Raw genomic sequence first — 19,285 nt, 5'->3', positions numbered from 1 at the left:
AAACTTCTGGTCAGGTCGACATAACAGACAGAGGAGCCTGCTCAGTCAACGTCAAAGTCACATTGCGACTGACAGTCAGCCATCAGTCAGTAAGTCTTGGTTTCGAGCCCCATCTGGGGGTCATGACCAGATATTTATTACTGTTTGACAGTTAGGGTCTTGTTTTATGGCGCGCCCTCTCTGACAAGAGGACGAGTCTGTCTTTTGTATATCCTGCTGGCCCTTACTAGCGCAGTAATTTTTCGGGTCCGAATCCCTTGGGACTCGCGACCATATTTCACTGTCTCAGATCTGATATTTCTTTTCCGTCGCCTCCTACGACTCGCAGGGTCACGGTGGAGGTACTGGACCCCTCCTACACACGCGTTAGCCTGCTCACTGGAGCCCGATGTTCGCTATGTAGCCTCGGGACGGACCCAACAGGAAACACCACCTCCAACATTTTTCCTATTGTTATGGGCGGATGTCTAGCGATACCCCGGATATCGTTGACGTGTATACCAGCCGCTACCAAGCAACGTATCTTCTTTCTGGCGATCGTTACGTAGCAACGGTACTACACGCTATAATATTCCTGGTTTTGAAGTTGAAGCTGGTTACTTGGTCAATAATGAGTTGGCTTGAGTTCGGAAGGAAGCAGTCGTGGCCTAATCGAGGTACTATCCAGTTATTTTCCTGGGGGGGGGGGNGGGGCGGAGAAAATCCTATAAAAATTTTCAGTCAGAACAGTCTGTGTCCCGGCCGAGATTCGAACTGAGCACCTCGCATGTACAAGTCTAGAACGTTACCGTGGCGCCAACCTGTTCGATAGCGAACTTAGTAGGTTTTTAAAACTTTCAATTGTACAAATGTCAGCAAAACACGTCATTGCGTTGCATTCAGTTACTGCGACACCGCAAAGGAACCCCACGTACCGACAGGTTTACTGTCAATGAGCCTATGTACTACCAGACACCACAAAGCGATACATCACGTGGCAACGGAATGTCACAAACAGGCACATTAAGAAACAATGTGAATGACGGTCCGACAATGGCAACAAACAGAAATGCAGTCCTTAACTGCAAACGGAGGTCGCACGGAGCGTTCCTTGGATTCTGCACATCCCATTGGCCTTGGTGAGCATTCGCAAAATTGTTCTTCCACACAGACGGCAATATCGAGCAGGAAATGGACCGAATTACCTACTGAATAATGCAATTAGAACCCGGGAAGCTACTAATGGAGTCCGGGACGAACTGCGGGCAACAGCGGCAGCAAACATGGGGGCCCTCTGCCCGGATTACTCACTTAGGCGGGATATCTCACGGTTCAGCGACGGGCTACGGGCTCAGCGGATGGGGTTCCACTCCCGGCAGGGGAAAAGACTTTTCTCTACGCCACAGCGTCTACAAGCTCTGGGTCCCACCCAAATAAAGTGCGGAGGTGAAGAATGGTGAAGCTCTACCTCCACTATCCATACATCTTTATGCCGTGTTGCTTAATTAGATAAGCACAGAGACACCTTTACTTTACTTTACTCGTTCGCTTCCAGTTTGTTTAACGGTGCTCTCAATTCCTCAGATTACACAGCGCCGAACAGCAGGAAAAGTGAAATAGGAACTGGAAAAAAAGTGGAAGGAAGCGGTCGTGGCCCGTTTAGAGTTATTAATCCCACATTTGCCAGGAACGACTGAGGAATACCATGGGAATGAGAAGAGCTGTTACTCAAGACGAGATTCGAACTCGATATTTTCATTTGACTTGGTTCATTCTGGTCCGTCACACTAGCGATATTATAAAAGGCTATCAACTCCATCCAGTGTGATTGATAAAGTTCTTTTTCTCCTTTATAATCTTTCAACCTTGACATGTTTCGGTCGGAGAGACCATCTTCAGAAGGACGTATGAATACTATTACAATGTGATTGGTCAATATCAATATATACATACACTATCATTACAATGTCTTGAATATAAAACCTGACCAATCACATTTTAATAGTAGTTTCCGCTTGTATTGATATGTCCTTCTAAAGATGGTCTCTCAAACCGAAACATGTCAAGGATGAAAGATTAGAAAGGAGAAAAAGAACTTTATCAATCACACTGGACGGAGTTGATAGCCTTTTTTTACGATATTTTCATATACAGGTCAGGCAGCTAATACATAGCTTACAGTACGAAATTTCATGTAAATCGACCGACTGTGGGAGGGTTGCGCACACAATGCGACACGTGTCCTTGCATGTGGCTACAGACGACAAGCAGTGCACCCTTCGCACACCTCTGTGGCGCGATCTGACGACAACACAACACGGCGTCACATAAGGTTGTGCTGCTCATGGCCCGACTGAGTGCGCTGGCTCAAGCGGTAGCGCTTCCAGCTTCTATTCGGAAGGTGTTCGGTTCGTATCTCCGCCGTAAGTCCCTCCAAGAATGTCAGGATACCTTAAATTAAGCCATGGCCGATCGCGGATTTGGGATTGTTCAGTCGGTATGGTCAAGGGCTGGACAGCTGGGGTTCAATTCCCGGTAGGGGGAAATTTTTTCTCTTCTACACAGCGGCTCTGGGGTCCATCCAGACTCCTACCCAATGGGTAACGGGGGCTCTTTCCGTGGGGGTAAAGCGGCCGGGGCGTGGAGCTGACCACTCACTTCCATCTAGTGACCAGGTCAAGAATCTCTGCTACCCCTTATATCTTCGTGGCACGGTGATTAGTTACTTAAGCACCGGGGCAACTTTTAACTTATTCACCGACTTCTATCCAAGACAGTTATCCAACGAGCAGCTTTCTGGAGCTCCGTTAAGCAAGCCACAGATAATGGAAACCGCGCTAGTCTCGAACCTGTGACACGGGCGCCACCAGTTGCGCTGTGCCTGCCCGGCACAACCAGCTCCCAAACAACAACAAAGCATCGCGCCGTCTCTCTCAGCAGTCGGTTAAAAATAAATGACCTTAGTGTTTACATGTTTCCGACGTTGGCAGCACTGTTCCATCCTGTGCACAAAGCGAAGGTCGCGATGCAGACCGATGCAGACACTTCTCGCACAGTGTTGTGACACGAGCGGGTGAGGGCAGGCATGGCGGACCAGCAGGATAAGACTGATGCTGAAGGGAGCTTCCCCATCGGTGGAGGCGGCATTAAGGACGTCAGGAAGCTGAACATTAAGATGGGCTTCAGGACTTTGTCTTCGCCAAGGAAAGTCGACAAAGGTAGGACTGAGCACAATAGTATGACCCAGGGGTGGCCACCTCCTGTCATCAGCACACCAGTTCTCGATTTTCTCTTACCACTGTATCAACTACTGCAGTCACTTACTGACAGCCTCAGTCATACACGTGACTGGTTGCCGCAGAGCTGTGAAGACGATGTAGGCGCGCCGTGACTAGTGCAAGTTGCGAAGTTGTGACTGAGTGGCGCCGTAACCCTTCCGCGTCACAGAGGACGTCCCATGACGACACAGCATGATGTTCTGTAATGTGACGCCGTGAAGTCTTCAAGACTTTCGAAGGGATATAGTGCCACCATCTTAAAAGTTCGAAGAGTAAGTCGAATCAGAGTCTGCCGGACTACACGGCGTCACATTCCATATTACTTTTCGTAGTTCATCGGTGTGAACTCCTGAGATCTCATTGAAATTGTGAACCAGGGCTTGTCACCACAAGGGGTGGGCTGACCCTGAAGATGGAGGAATCGTAACGTTTGTATCTACTTACAAGAATACACATTGTCAGAACCCAGAAGACCACAATCAGGACTCGTCAGTTTTTTGGGGGAAGTAAAAGCAAGGTCGGTAAAGTGCCCGAGCACTTCCCGAATAAAAATTACTGTCTTCTGGGTCACGGTGCCGTGTAGTTTGACAAATATAAACTTCCCGCCACCGTCATCCGAGTAAAAGGCTCTTCTACCCTGAAAATGAAGACGGCAGGTTTCTATCCACGAAACTACAGGTCGTGACATCCCAGAAGACCGTAACCTTAATATTCACCTCTGTGAGCATCTAATTTCTCGATGGAGTCAGACCTTCCTTCAGACAGGTGGATGTGCGAATGCCAGAATTCACGCCCGACTTAGCGGGGCCTCACTACCGAAGGCCTCCGAGTGGGCAGCGTGAAGCTGCACATTGCATTGGTCTGAGAGTGCACGCTGTCAGTAGCCACACTACAGAGCGCTGAGTGGTAGGTTCAGATAATTTCCTGGGAACCCACAATCAAGATGTGAGGTTTGAGGTTTGCGCATCGGTGACCATGAAGAATACTTACTTTCTGGGATGTGACCCCGTCTAGCCCGGTAGAAGTTTCGGAGAAACGAACTGTCTCCATTGCCACAGAGTCGAAGCAACCAGCAAGTAACAGGCAACAAGCTGAGCTACCTTGCCCATCTTGGTTAACTCACTTACTCTTCGGCCTTGAAGATGGAGACAGTACACTTCTACCGGACTACACGGTATCACACGCCAGAAGACAGTACTGTTCACAGTTGCTGATTTGAGAACCCCAGATCCAAGCCGTTTAGCGAAACAAGCGCTGTTCATTCTGAGAATCACACGAAGCACATAAATACACTGTGTAGGAAGAATGTAGTTTTTAAATGTCAAAGTACATAATACGTAAATATTATTACCACTCTGCTCTAAAGAGATGACACAATTAAATCAAGAAAACATGAGAGGGGCGTGTAGCCTGCATCAGTAAAATGTTGTATGTTCCTAACCTTAGTTAAACACGACGCCATGAAGACGTATATGGGAGTGGAAGTATTGCTCCACGTATTCTTAACCTTGGCAGTAGATGGAAATAAAAGACAAGAACAGTAGCTTGCCCCATGCCGGGAATCGAACCACAATGTTTCGCACGTCCAGCTCGGAGTCCGTCGCTATACCGACTGAAATAAATAGTAAATACAAAATTTCAGCCCCTAAAGATGGAGGTAACAGGTTCTTCTGAAACGTTGGTATCTTTCTACCAGACTGCATGGAGTTATCTCCTGAAGTAGGTCACGGCAGGTTCCTCCTAAACGTTGGTACCCATCTACCAAACTCCACAGCGCCACATCCCAGAAAGCCGTAATCTTAACATTCACCGTGGAGAGGACCCACACATTCATACTTGGTAATAACTGTCAGACGTTGAAGGAAGGCTCATGCGGAACTGTCAAGTGTCGTTACTTTCTCGGCTTATTTAGCGGTAGTGTGAGGTCGACTTTTATGCAAATTCGGAATAGTGCGATATAAATATCTTAAGAAAGTCTCACTTTATGCGCAAAGTTTGAAATGATGCGAGTCCCATAAAACTGGACAAGAATCACGTGTGTTTATCAAAACTTGTCTTGAATTATGCGAGGTCTTCAGGATCGCATCCTCGCGGCCTCGAACGAATGGAAGGCTGAAGCAGTGAGGACAGAAGTTCATGGCGCATTTTAACGCTTTAAATCCCTGTGGCAGTTATACGTACACCCGCTTCAGCATTAACGCTTTTGAAGGTTTTCTTCTGAACAAATATATAACAATTCAGTTCGTACCTCACAGGAAACATACGTTTCCGCTACACAGATTAATCAGCTTTGCCCATGAAGTGTATTTGCGTGTACCGCAAGACTGTCATTACTTTACGGTTCAAAGGGTTAAGCATCCATTCCAAAAATATGACTCGGGAAAACCACAACCCTGAAGACTGAGGCAGCCAGTGCCTCCGAAACGTCGGCACCATCGCCCACTAAGGTGTGACAGCGAAAGAACAGAATTAACATCAGCAACACTACGATACTGATCGGAAATCTGAAAGAGACACGTTCTCAGTTCGAAACAGTGGCTGGAAGACTACACAGACGGGCAGGCGGAGATGCGGGCCGGATTACAGTTCAATGCAGATAACGTCTAAAAATAAGCCAGTTCCATCTCGCGAAGCTGAGCACACCGTCTTGTGAGCTGCAGCGGTGCTCCCGAGGTTTGCGGAGACTCCCCGCCATCTTGAAACAAATGAGTGACACCTGAAGATGTGACGCCGTATAATCTGGAAGGTATTCACCAGCGTTTCGCAGGAACCTGCTGTTTCTGTTATCATGGCAGAAGAAGAGATTCCTGAGAAACGTACCAGACTACACGGAATCACATCAGGAGACACTAATTATCTATCACCGCTGTGGGAACATGAAATCCCACGGCTGTCTACATACAGCAGTTTAAATAATAAGGAAGTAACGCTGTAGAGTCGCATTCGGAAGGTTCTGGGTTCGAATCTCGACAAGGACAGCAGCCGTCCTGACCGAAGTATTTCGTGGTTGTCCTAATTCCCTCCGGGCAAATACGATAAAACCTTCACGCTTCCTTCCAGATCCTTACCAAAACATTAATCACGCTATCATTCATTGCCGTGTATTCTGGGTACTGATGGTCGTAAAATTACCGACAATAAAACACCCATCACAGCAATACACAAACGGAAGCCAGTTCCCCGCGCAGCTGAGAGAGAAGTCAGGCCCTTCCACTTCCGGTTGATAGCGACGGCAGTTCCTGTACTGACCGTACCTCTGGCGAGTAGGCCTCCGTCCCCAGTAGCAGGGATCTGACTCTCTGCTGAGAATGAGCTTTAAGCTTATATTACAGTCTTCTAGTTCCCTCCTCAGGACACACCAGTTCCCATAATGAAGGGGCAACGAGCATGTTAGAGGACCCTGCAATTCAGGTGTCTTGTATCTGGAAGGTAATCAACTGCACGGAGCAGAGCCTCTTTGAGAAGCTGGTATTTGCTCAGGTGACAAATTCAGCATCATGCAACGCAAAGGTACACTGCCAAGTTCACAGGAGACTGCCATTATTAGGGTCTAAAATGGCCCTGAAGGTGCGTCACACCTTAAGCAGGAAACATGACGGAAGAAAGGTCCTGTCTGTTCCCATCTTACGTTCAAAATATAATCTAGTAACTTTCTGACAATGACGCAACGGCCTACGTCACTACTTGATAACGTCGCCTCACAGATATTTTGCAAATTGCAAAGACTCTACCGGGGGCACGAGGTAGCGCAGTTGGCTGAGGCACTATGCTAAAGCCGGAAGGTCGCGGGTTCGGTTCTCCATGAGGTTAATGGATTTTTCAATTGACCTAATTACAAAAATGAGTATCAGGAATCTTCCTGGCGTTAAAGGGCGGCCAGAGCATAAGGCTGACAGTCTTACCGCCATCTGTAAGCCGACTGTATAGATAATATGAGGGCCTCGACGTCTCACATCCCTGTGGGCCTCCACGGCCTGTCACAGCTTTACGTTTTTATCTTTATAGACTCTAACCAGAACCATATGAATCCAACCCATTCCCTCACGCCCTGTTTCTTCGATTCATCTTAATACACTGAGTTTCGAGTACTGGCGAGGGGATGACAAGCCCCAGTCGCCCCAAGCAAACAGAGGAGGTGCAGTGAGAGCCGCCAGCATTGAGAACCTTGACCTTAGTTACAGCCAAGGCCCTACCCATGCAGAGTCACATAAATGCGCCTGCGTCTCCCAGATGGTCTTGTCCAGCTAAGATTCTTTACGGATATGTGAACCCCACAGGTGACCTCCACTTGGACGTACACGCTCGTACGTATCCACACTAAATGGCTCCTTAAGTTGGACAATAGACATATACACCAGACCGGTTGACGGAAGCTGTAATTCGGCTGCCTTTTATGCTCTCAGTCGGTGAACCGGCTGGACAGAATACTTTGTCCCACAGCGTTCAGGCATCCTCTGCGGCCCATCCATCCTCAATATCAAACGAGTACCGAGATTTCGTTCCCGGCGGGTAAAACGGAAGGAGCCTGAAGGTGACAACTCAATTTATCTAGTGATAAGATAAGAATTCGTGGAACTGTATCTCCACTTCCCTATACGTCTTCATGGCGAGGTGCTTAATTAAGCACGGGGACAGCTTTATGTACTGCGGTGGTTATCGTTTCGTACTTCACTTGCAGGGACGGTAGCTAGGAATTTCCACGGTCGGTCTAGCTTTCAACCCCTGTACTTGATACGGGCATTAAAATTGCTTTTGTGTCTACATTACACCCATGTGCAAGCCATGTCTTTAGGGCCCCCATACACACACATTTTGGCCTCCAGTTCGGCCTGCACAGTTGAAGACTGAAAGGCAAAACTGACGTGTGTGGTGCGGCCGGCCGGCCAATCGTTTGGACTGTTGGCCTGTGGGAAACCCGTCAGTCCGTCAGTTCTGCCTGCAGGACCGTAGCACGTGACGTGTGTGACTCAACATTATAGGCTGGAAGACCGTGACTGTGGCATGAAGCCTGCCGCTTTATCTGCGCGTGTATCAGGAGGAAAGGGAGGGGGTAAACTGTCACGGTTTTGCCTGTAAGGTCGATCGGAAGGCCAAACTGTGTGTGTATGGGGGACCTTAGACTGGCCTCTGTTTCGCGTGGGGCTGTGGATGCTGATCCATCGCGGGAGGAGAGGGAAGAAGGGTGACACACTGTAACTTACCTATTGCACACCGTACAGTCTTGGCTCACAGATAAGCTGGACCAAATTCACTGCGTGTTCTATTGAGCACGGACAGCACAAATATCACAGCCTCTGGTGGCCATTGACAGGGGTGTATGCGCACTAGCTCTAGGTATCGCCGGGTTAAACCCCGCCCGATACATGGATGTATGTCCGCTGCGTTTCGTATTCTCTTATCCTATGTTAAATGGACAGAAAGAGACCGGCCATAATTCGTGACACTGGAATTTACAATGAAACTCGGTAAGTTGGCCAACTCTGTTAACTTGGTCAACTGTCATTATTGGCCACATTTTTTTACGGAACCGGCAAAACTGCATTGATTTGCAAATCATGGAGCCTCCTTAACTTGGCCGCCTGTCTACCTTATATCGTGTCCACTTTCTTATTACGTATTTAATGCCAAGGTTCTGAACATATTTTAACATTTCCATGTTGGTAACACAGAAAAAAAGACACATTTTTGTACTGATCTGTATATGAATCATTGCCCTTGTATGTACCTGCTATACACCCTTTCGACAAACAATGTGTTCTCAGGCGAGGTGTAGTACGCCCTTCTCTAAATAACCTGGTAGCAAGAGTTTGAATTTCCGTTAAGCTTTCGTGTCGTTTAGTGATCTCTGATCTCTCTGAAGGAAGATGTTTTTGGATTTTCTAAGCAAAGCTCTCATGTCTGTTGTCATGTCACAACATTCTCTCTCCACGCGTTTGTATGTAATGCTTTTTATGTGATAACTAACTCCATGGAGCTGAGCCCTTCTTAAGAAGCCGCCAGTTGTGCAACTATTCAAGAACTTCCCAACATTTTGAAGGTTCATTACCATGTTCACAAGAGCCCTCCACTGATCCCTATCCTGAGCCAGATCAGTCCAGTCCATATCACCCCATCCTTGACTTGATCATTCTAATTATACTTCATGAAGCTCCTCATTATGCAGTGCTATGTGGCATGGGAACAAAACTGAGTCACACAAATAGGGCCTAAAGGGGGTGTAACACTTAGAGTTACTGGGTTTATGGATTCTGCCCATCGTCCGGTATTCTAAAGAACAGGGTGTTTCGGAAACTGGATCTGTTTCCGTTCTCGGGTGAAGGGTTGAGAGTGGTTGCAGTTTGTTTCTTCTAACGGACCCGACAGAGTCTGTCCCCACCCCTTCACCTGAGGAAGGAAACAGTTTCCAAAACGTCGTGTTCTCTAGAATACCGGACGATTACCCAATAATTTCTAAGTTAAATGAGTTAAAAACATGGGAAAACAAAGTTTTCGACTTGATAGACACTGGTGTTGGCCAGCAAACGGTTGGTTAAGAACAGTGCTATCGTCTGGGTTGTAACGCCATGTAGGTCCGTAGAAGTCCACCGACGTTTCGGAGGAACGCATCCCTTATTCCTTGATACTTCAGACGGGGGCGACACGTTCCTCCGAAACATCGGCCGACTTCAGAGTTACATCTCAGAAGGTCGTGTAGTGTTCCTAGTCACCAGTGTGAGGACCTCACGCCGAGCAGAGTCTGAATTTGGACACATAACAAGAGCCCGAGACTTGTCACGTGAACTGCGGCTTCAAACGGGCAGCGATTATGCTCTTATCCTTGAAATGAACACTGCGATTTGCGGGCCAACAGGAAGCAGTCACAGAAATGCGAAAACATTATACTATAAGCAGATGTAACGCCACGCACCGCCGACGTTTCGGAGAAACGTACTGCCTCCAAGGTCGACGAGACTACTTGCTTGGCTTAAGGTTCTCCCAGCGGTGGCTATAACTATGCCGTGGAGGCGGTATAACCTACCAGACTACACGGCGTTACATCCCAGAACATACTCTAGTACGTTTCATAGTTACAGCTGTGAGAACCACAGTATGGCCGGCCACAGGTGCCCACATCGAGAGGTCGCAGACAGAAATTCTCCGTGATGTACTAGCTGGAGGTCCATGTGACGCGAGGTCCGCCGTATCGAGACAAGTTCTGTGGCGTTAAATGCGACTAAGAATAAAACCGGACGCGAGAATCCACTGTTCTCCTAGCATGTACTGACAAAAGCGGCAGTTGAGACTCGAACTGTGTATTGCGCCATGAAGATTCTCAGCTAATTAAGTTAGCAAGCAGTCCGCAGACTCCTCGCGAGTAGATCATGTTTAGCGCCACTGAAGGTAAATCGGCTGGAATACTTAGCAGCACCGCATCGAATTAGAAGCGAAGATATTATTATGAAAGGAAACATTTGGGGAAGTAATTTCCAGTGCAGACAGTTGATTGGATTAGGCAGCCTCCAGGCAGGACCTTCTGGTTGCAGTGATGTTACACCACGGTTCACGTCAACCCCTAGAGGATACAGAGAGATAAGAAAGTGAAAGGAGGAGTGACAGACAAGACTTTAAGGTAGGGGACGGGGGGGGTTGTGAAAAGTATTCGGCTCTAAAGGTTCCCAGGTAATGGCAAACATGCGTCGTCGCTTTCCTCTGTAACAAGTGCAGCGGCCAACTGTGCCTACACATCCACTTGTTTCTCTGTCTCTCTGTCTTTCCATCCTCTGAGAATTAACAAAAAACAAAAACTCCGTGGTTTTAATCCGCAAGCGATCGTCACTTGTCGGCGAAGTTAGTGACCGCCTCTGTGGTCTAGTGATCAGAATTCCTGGCAATAGATCCAGAGCCCCGGGTTCCATTCCCTGCGCTACCAGATGTTGTGAGAATTAGTGGGTCTGGAACGGGATCCACTCAGCCTCGTGAGGATAATTGACGAGCTATTTCAAGGAAATAGTGGATACGGTCTAGAAAACCGAGATTAACGGCCGTTGGGATTCGTCGCACTTACCATGCGACACCCTCTATCCACAAAAGTTGGCACTAAGAATTAACCTGAAGTCTAAATATTTAAAATTTCATTTCCCTCCTCACAAGAAACCCGACGCGTCTGCATCGCAAAGACCGTTGGCTAGCGGTAACGTTCTAGACTCATGTTATGGAGGTGCTCGGTTAGATTCCCGGCCGGAACACCCACTATCCTGAATATTCTCGTCGATTCCTCATCTCTCCAGGCAAATGCCGAGACAATACCTCGATTAGACAACGACCGCTTCCTTCCACATCCTTTCCCTGCCATTCGACGGTATGTACCGACAGCGTCGAGGGGACAGCCGATACGGCCCATTGCGCAGCCCTTCCGAAACATCGGCACGAGACTAAATGCCACCCCTCGGCTTAAGGCATCTTGACCTTTATCACATTGGCGTCGTAAGCCTTAATTAACTAAACAAGCACCACGCCATGGCTACACCATTCTTAACCTTTACACTACATGGGAGTGGTCAGCTTCACGGTGTCGCCGCTTTATCCCCCCCCCCCGGTACACGCTGTATAGGAGGCTGGGTAGGCCCCAGAGCCAGTCTGGACGCTACGGAGAAAGAGAAATCTCTCGTCCGTACCAAGAATCGAACCTCGATTCCTCTGTCGTTCAGCCCGTAGCCCAGAAGCTGCACTCACTAAGCTACCCGACGACGTCTTAAAAGGATTGTATTTAAGTTGTTACAGAACTTGTTTGGGGCACTGTGTTACATGCTGGAAGGTCACGGGTTCCATTCCAGATGAGGTCATTGGATTTATCGGTTGACCCAATCCTTCCAGCTGCACTGTGGCCCTGGATTCGACTCAACCTCTAACAGAAATGAGTACCGGGAATCTTCCTGGGGTTAAAGGGCGGTCGGCGCGTAAGGCTGAGCTCACCGCCATCTGTGAGCCGATTGTCTAGAAAATGTGGGAGCCTCGACGTCTCACAAATCTATGGGCCTCCACGGTCTGTTGCTGGGATAGCTTTACCATTTTGACATAACATGTTTAGATGAAGAGCAGCTGATTGTTGCGATGTAAACAAAAGAACAGCAGAAATTAACAGAAACAAATAAAGAAGCCCGGAAACCGTGCCGACCGTTTGGCGCGCCTGCGCGCCTGTGGGTCCCGTACAGTTCGGCAGGAAGAACCCGCAGATAGCCTCGTATCCCGGACTTCCTCACTGGTACACGCGGCGGACTGTTTCAACTGCTGAATGATGTAAGAGAACCCTTGTGACCTACTTACACTGCACGGGCAAGTGTCTGGAGGAACTGAGGAAAACAACGAATGACGCTCATCGCCTTTACCAGTAAGCTAGTAAGGGATATGGATGAGAAAGGAGTCTGTCGTGATATCCCGCAATTGTCGAAATGCTCTGCCAGAATGCGTCAAGAATCGGAGCATACTAGACACACACTCCCATAAGCCTCAGAAATTAGGAGGGGATACACAGCGACAGCAAGACGATCTCATAATCTTGCCTTTCTTCAAAATATGGAAAGTACGCTATTACGGTGGTGACTATGAACAGTAGTGTCTTCTGGAATGTTACGCCATGTAATCTGGTAGTTTGCAGGAGTTTCGGACTAACATGTTTCTTCCATCTTCAGAGTAGAAGAGTTGTTTGGTTTTCTCTTCAACCCTAAAGGTGGAAGCAGTGCGTTCTTACGAAACGTCTGTACGGCGTCACATCCCAGAGGACAGTCTCCTGGAGTATGACCCTGTGCTGCAGGCTGGCAGTTCTACATAACTTCATAACCCGGAGGACGCAACATGTGCCAGATATAGACTCTCGTTCTCTCTCGACTGTGAGCCGGACACGCAGATGAGAGGACGATCTTACGGAAACAGATTGTGACGATACTAATTGAGCTTGTACAGTCCGGGGGTAGGGGGATAAATCATTGGGGAAGGAGACAGAGGCTTCGTGTACAGTAAGGTGCTGCCACAGCATCCAATTAATGAAGCATCAAGCAATAATGACTCACCACCTCCAGCTAGTACAAGGCCATGTCCACTCATAGGCATAATGCTTCATTAGTTAAGCGCGGGGACCATTTTACTTTATACCTCAAGCTATGGTGACGTACGAGGGAGTAGAGGTATAACTCAACGCATTCTTAACCTGACATTAAATGGAGGTGGTTGCTGGGCTTCACGTCCTGGCCGTTTTATCACCTGGAAAAGACCCCCCCAGTAAATACTGAATAGATCAGGTGGGCCCCAGAGCCAGTCTGGACGCTGTGGAGAAGAGAGAATCTCTTGCGCCCGATTCCTTCCCGTGCTGCCCGTTATACACTGGCTCCCACTTTGTAAGGTAAGGTAAAGCTATCCCTGTAACAGGCCGTGGAGGCCCATAGGGTTGTGAGGCGTCGAAGCTCCCACATTTTCTAGAGAATCGGCTCACAGATGGCGGTGAGGTTGTCAGCCTTGCGCGCCGGCCGCCCTTTACCCCCCAGGAATACTCCTGGTACTCGTTTATGTTAGAGGCTGAGTCGACCCCAGGGCCATAGTGCGGCTGGAAGGATTAAGTCAATTAATAAATCCAATAACCTCATCGGGAATGGAACCAGCGACCTTCCGACTTGTAGCATAGTGCCTCAACCAACTACGCTACCGCGTGCCTATACGGATTGAGTAAAATCACGAAACCCGGCATGTGTGCCGAGAATCAAACCCGAAACCTCCAGAATTCGAATCAGAAGAGTCAACCACTCAATCAGGACTTAAGGTGTGCTGCACAAAGGACACAGCTACGGCGCTTCAATCCGAAATGTGAACGCGGAATTCGCGCGGCACGGGGAAACTGCGTAGTTTTGATTTAAACAGACTAAGCTGGAGAGAATGGCTGACGGACTGAAGACGAAGCACATTCTGCAGTACAAGCCTAAAGGTCGCTGAGACTAAGAGACCTTGGAGAAGACGGAATGAGTCGTAACAGGCTTGACTGCCTGTACCGTGAAATAAAGAAGAAAAAGAGAAAAGTTCTACTGTTTACAGGAACGACATTATAAACACTTTCCTGATTTATCAAAGAAGCAGCATCGCTACTGCCCTCGTGTACTTCACATGCTTATCAGCGCTACTGCCCCTCGTGTACTTCACCTGCTTATCAGCGCTACTGCCCCTCGTGTACTTCACCTGCTTATCAGCGGTACTGCCCCCCGTGTACTTCACCTGCTTTTTAGCGCAACTGGGCCGATGCTCGTATGTACTAAACGGGCCAGCTGAGCGGCTAGTGGGACCTTTCTTCATAGAATTCATCAATAAACACAATTTAGATCGGAAGATCTGAGCAGAAGAGACTGTCATGAAGACCTAAACATGAAAGGTAGGATAACATTAAGGTGGATCTTTGATAAATATAAACCTTCTGGTTCGTTAAAAGTTGTGGCATTTCTTGACGAGGTGGGTAACTACCAGCTCTTCCATAAGCCGCTGTAGAACACTCCGGCTCGCAATCCGCCCACCCTCACCGTTTTACGGAAATTACACGAGAGATTGCAACACGGCTCATCAGCGCGACCATGAAACAAATGCGCATCGCGCAACACCCACGCCTGTGCGTGCGTCTCCCTCAGTCATGCCCGGTCATGCCTCTGGCCACAAAGCATCCCCCTTTTGCACTTAATCCGCCACTTATCCGTAGTGAGCGAGCGCGGGTGTATGACGCCGCGTAGTTTCGGAAGAACCTGCTGCCTCCATCTTCAAAATCGATGAGCAGGCCAAGCAAGAAGTACCCTTGTTTGTTTCGCGTACTCTTCGACCCTGAAGCCAGTGCCGGTACTTTCCCCTGAAGAGCCCGGATAGGTCACTCGGTATAGGGACTAGCATATGGGATGGAGGACCGAGGAGTCAGAATTCGATTCTCGACAGGAGGAAAAAGATTTTTCTCCTCTCCACAGCACCCAGACCGGCTCTGGAGCCCATCCAGCCACGTACCCAAAAGGTACTTTTAATCCGGGGATTAAGCGGCCTGGGTGTGAAACTGACAGCTCACTCCCATCTAATGCCTAGACTAAGCATGAGTGGAGCTATACTTCCACTCCCCCATACCCATTCCTGATGCGTAGTTTACTAAAGCATAGGAACAGTTTTATGTTCCTTCGAAACGTAGAACTTCTACTGGACTACACGACATCACATGTCCATAGTCACAGCTGTGAGAAACTCAAATCCAACAATGCGTTCGCATTTCCCCCTCCTGTGTGGGCTAACATATGCATGACCTAACATTATCACCAAAATGTTCCGACCAAGTGATGCCACGAAACTAGAATCCGAAGAGAAAGGCTAAGCTGCCAAGCGAGTTGGCTCAAACGGTACCGCTTCTGGCTTGTATTCGAATCTCGCCCGAGGCATCGCATATCCTGACTGAAGTGTTTTGTGGGTCTCCTCAGGCCTCACAAGTGTCTGCATAATGCCTTAAACAAGGCCACGGCCACTTCCTTCCACAGTCTTTCCAATTCAGTGCATACTGTCATCCACTCATTCGAAGGTACTACTGACAGCGTCGACAAATAGACGACAAAGATGTAAAGTTTTGTCAAAGCACCGCGCATTGAAGACTATGGAGGGCCGGAAGTAAAGCTCCACGCAGGGACGTGGGCGGGGGCGCCGGGCATCTGCCACCCAGCATAAAAAAAATCAGAGGTAAAAAAGGTAAGGAATTGTACAGGTCGGACCGCATAGAAAACACCACGTTGCCTAGCAATGGCTCGCTTGAATACTCTAGGGTGATCCGTAAAAATATTGTGAAACGGGCCAAATGGAATTTGTTAAGTAATATTACTGCCAGACCCCCCCCCAGATAAAATTCTCATAGCACACATTCTTAACTTGGCACTAGATGGAGGTGAGTGGTGATCTTGGGAGTCCGTGAAGAGGATATGTTGATAACATTAAGATCGATCGTTGAGACATAAACTGTGAGGATCAGGGACATGACTGGAACTACCTAACAACCATGTCCAGTGCTGAACTTTGGTATTAGCATTGCTGAACCTTGTGGTTCTGCTACCAGAGTTAGTTGAATCAAATTTTGTCCAAGTGGACACAGTATGGAATACATATACCACACACACATCCATTCCACTTGCATATTTTCAAGAAAGAATCGATTAAATCGAATATAATTCAGAGAAACTTGAATCAACAAACTCCGTTTTGCATAAGGCCTATATTTTTCTTGATTTCTGGAGATTCTGACAACAAAATTACTTGCTGCTTGCTTGGTAACACATTCCTGCAAAATGTCAGTAAACTTCTATCAGACTGCATGGTGTCTCATCTCAGACGTATCAGTTTTCATAACTATAAATGTTTCTCATGTAAAAGGGCTATGAATTGGATGGCTGAAGAACTGGGGGTTCGATTTCTGAAAGCAGCAAGTGATTTTTATCTTCTCCATAGTGCCCAGACCTGCTAGGCCTGCCCAGACTCTTATCCAGTGGATTATGGGAGCTGTTTCTCAGGGAGCAATGAAGCAGGGGTGTGAAGCTGACCATTCACCTTTATTCAGTGCCAAGGTTAAGAATGGTGGAGCTGTATCTCCACTACCTGATTTCCTCATAGTGTGGTGCTTCATTATTCAAGTACAGGGATAGCTTTACCTTTTATCCTTACATTTTTCATTTTCAGGTTTGAAATAAACGTTCAGTCGATTCAGGATTTTAAGAGACTTGACATTTGCACTGACCAGGCTTTCATATCATATAAATGCCTAACAATCCCCTGTCAGAATGTTGCTGTCATGCAACAGGTGAGAATTCATTGTTTTCATTTGTGTCACATCAAAAATCCCTGTCCCCCCCCCCAAAAAAATTATTAGCAACTCAAAATCTGAGGTATTATCCTGACCTTTGATGCTTCTTGCAGTTGCCTTTATGTCCTCTAAGTAAATGCATTACTACCTTAAAACAGAACACAAATGCTTGCTGGCACATAGCTCATGATTTATCATATGCACTCTAATCAATATGTATGGCTGTGCCATAGCTGAGGGAGTTAGTTGCTGGCTTCCCACCACGAAGACTTGGGGTTCAATCTCAGAGCAGCCCGTGTGAGATACGTTCTGGACGAAATGACAGTGGGGTATGCTTTTCTCTGAGTACTTCAGTTCCCTCTAACAATTGTCATTACACTTATGCCCCATTCAACCATCGAATCACATGGTTCAGGTAGAATGGGCCCCATTTTTGGCCTAAATAATAAGGGACCAAGACTCACTCCACCACAAGAATAAAATATAATCACAGTTCATTCAGTGCTGCATAACTTCAGCAGTTAATACAGCATCATACAACTCTGTTTTTGATAGAAGTAAAAATTTCATAATGGTGATATTCAAAATACAGCTTTTTTATTACCTGGTTCACTTACCATTATACACTTTATGGGTTTACAATTTGGCAAGACACTATTCAATGGGGGGACAAAAATGTCCTGTAAATCCACTGTTCCAGGAGGGGAAAAAATCAAGCAAATAACTGATGTAATTTTCACCCAAATTCACAAGTCACCGTGACAAAACAGTGGGGTGTCAGGGGGTGTAGTGCTAGCTGTCCCCAGCTTGAATTTACTTCCTAAAAACGTATATACCAGGATGGTGCCTGAGCACTTTGTAAAATTATTCAACCTAATGCCTGACTTTAGTAACACTGATGCACACTGGTATGACACCAACACAACTGCCATCTTGCGAGAGAGAGTATTGATCAGACCCCACTGGGCATGGCACAACCCTCCTCCTGCTACAGCTGTGGATCAATGAAATATATACAACCCTTCCTGAAGGCAGAAATCAATGCAGAGGGGAGAGTATGCAGTGGAGTGCTACAGCACAAACTGTTCCATATTGAAACCACTGGATTATGATCAAACTGTAGCAAGTGCTAGTGAGTGACATGCAAACTCTGCGCAAGAAAACCAGTCCCTGTAAATGTGAGTACACTCATGCTCTGTGTCATCACATAATTGCATATGCATAGGTTAATGTTACCTAACAGCAAGTGTTTGGAGGTGCACCCCACACTGTAGGAGATACTCTGCCAGCTGATCTCAAGAGATTTGCAGTCTTCAACCCCTCCATCCAAGCATATTTCACTCATACCTTACTTTTCGGAAGTACCTGGTTTGAATCTTGGCTAGAGAATCAGCTGATTGTGTATGGTTTCCATTATGTTCCCCAGTATCTCCAACTAAACACATCTACTTCCTTCTGTGTGTCTCCTAATTCATAAGCATCCTTACATGCATCACTACATAACCTCATCAGTTGAGGCATCATTGACATATGAAAGAAACATAATGGACCTCAAGGCAAAGTATTGACGTACTTTGTTTGTATATGAGAAAGTCTTTAATGTAAGTCTCAATTTTGAAACAGAGTTTCGCACATTGTCACAATATTTACATGTAAGCAGCACAGTGCCAGTCTGTTTCTGCTCCATTACCTGCAGGGAACAGGTGAGACATCTAGGATCCATACTACTGAACCTTATTATGTTGCAAGTACAAGCATCAGTATTTCCCCAACAGTCAGTCACTTGGTTTCATTCCTAGTCTTTCAATTCACTTTTCTGCAATGGGGACCAATATTTGGATTGGGTCTATGAGCCTACCACTTGTCTGAACTGTGTGTACCAAACTTGGCCTTGCATTCCAGAGACACGCAATCAAAACTGAGAAATGAGGTATTTGTATTAAGATTACAGCCTGCTGGAATGTGGCATCGTGTAGTTCAGTAGATAGGTACCAATGTTTTGGAGGAACCTGTTGTGTCCCTTTCAGGCTACATAGAAGGTGGAGGCAGCAGGTATCTCCAAAACATTCGTACCTATCTGATCACACAATGTCAGATGCTAACAAAAAGAACAATAAATAAAAAGTAAACATAAAATTAAAATTTCCTCCAGCCAAGACAGTTCCTGGGACCCTCGAATCCCATATAATGAGGTATCTATGTGTTT

The 19,285-nt window shown here is 47.1% G+C and overlaps 1 protein-coding gene across 2 annotated transcripts in view; it reads left to right on the top strand.

The window, feature by feature from the left end:
* Positions 1 to 3,023: 3,023 nt before the first annotated feature.
* Positions 3,024 to 19,285, top strand: part of LOC111863257 (protein disabled) — a 38,953-nt gene continuing 22,691 nt past the window's right edge. Inside the window, exon 1 of one of the 2 annotated variants that reach the window (XM_023849414.2) lies at positions 3,024 to 3,197. In XM_023849414.2, coding sequence (XP_023705182.1) covers positions 3,065 to 3,197 — 133 coding nt within the window. In that variant the 5' untranslated portion in view covers positions 3,024 to 3,064. Of the gene's footprint in view, positions 3,198 to 18,133; positions 18,258 to 19,285 lie in introns of those variants that run through there. The other variant, XM_023849415.2, reaches the window with a different exon arrangement.

This window comes from Cryptotermes secundus, unplaced genomic scaffold (assembly GCF_002891405.2).
Source record: "Cryptotermes secundus unplaced genomic scaffold, Csec_1.0 scaffold929, whole genome shotgun sequence".
Classification (NCBI taxonomy): Eukaryota; Metazoa; Arthropoda; class Insecta; order Blattodea; family Kalotermitidae; genus Cryptotermes; species Cryptotermes secundus.
Note: the sequence above shows the minus strand (reverse complement) of the source record. Positions and strands in the feature narration are given on the sequence as shown.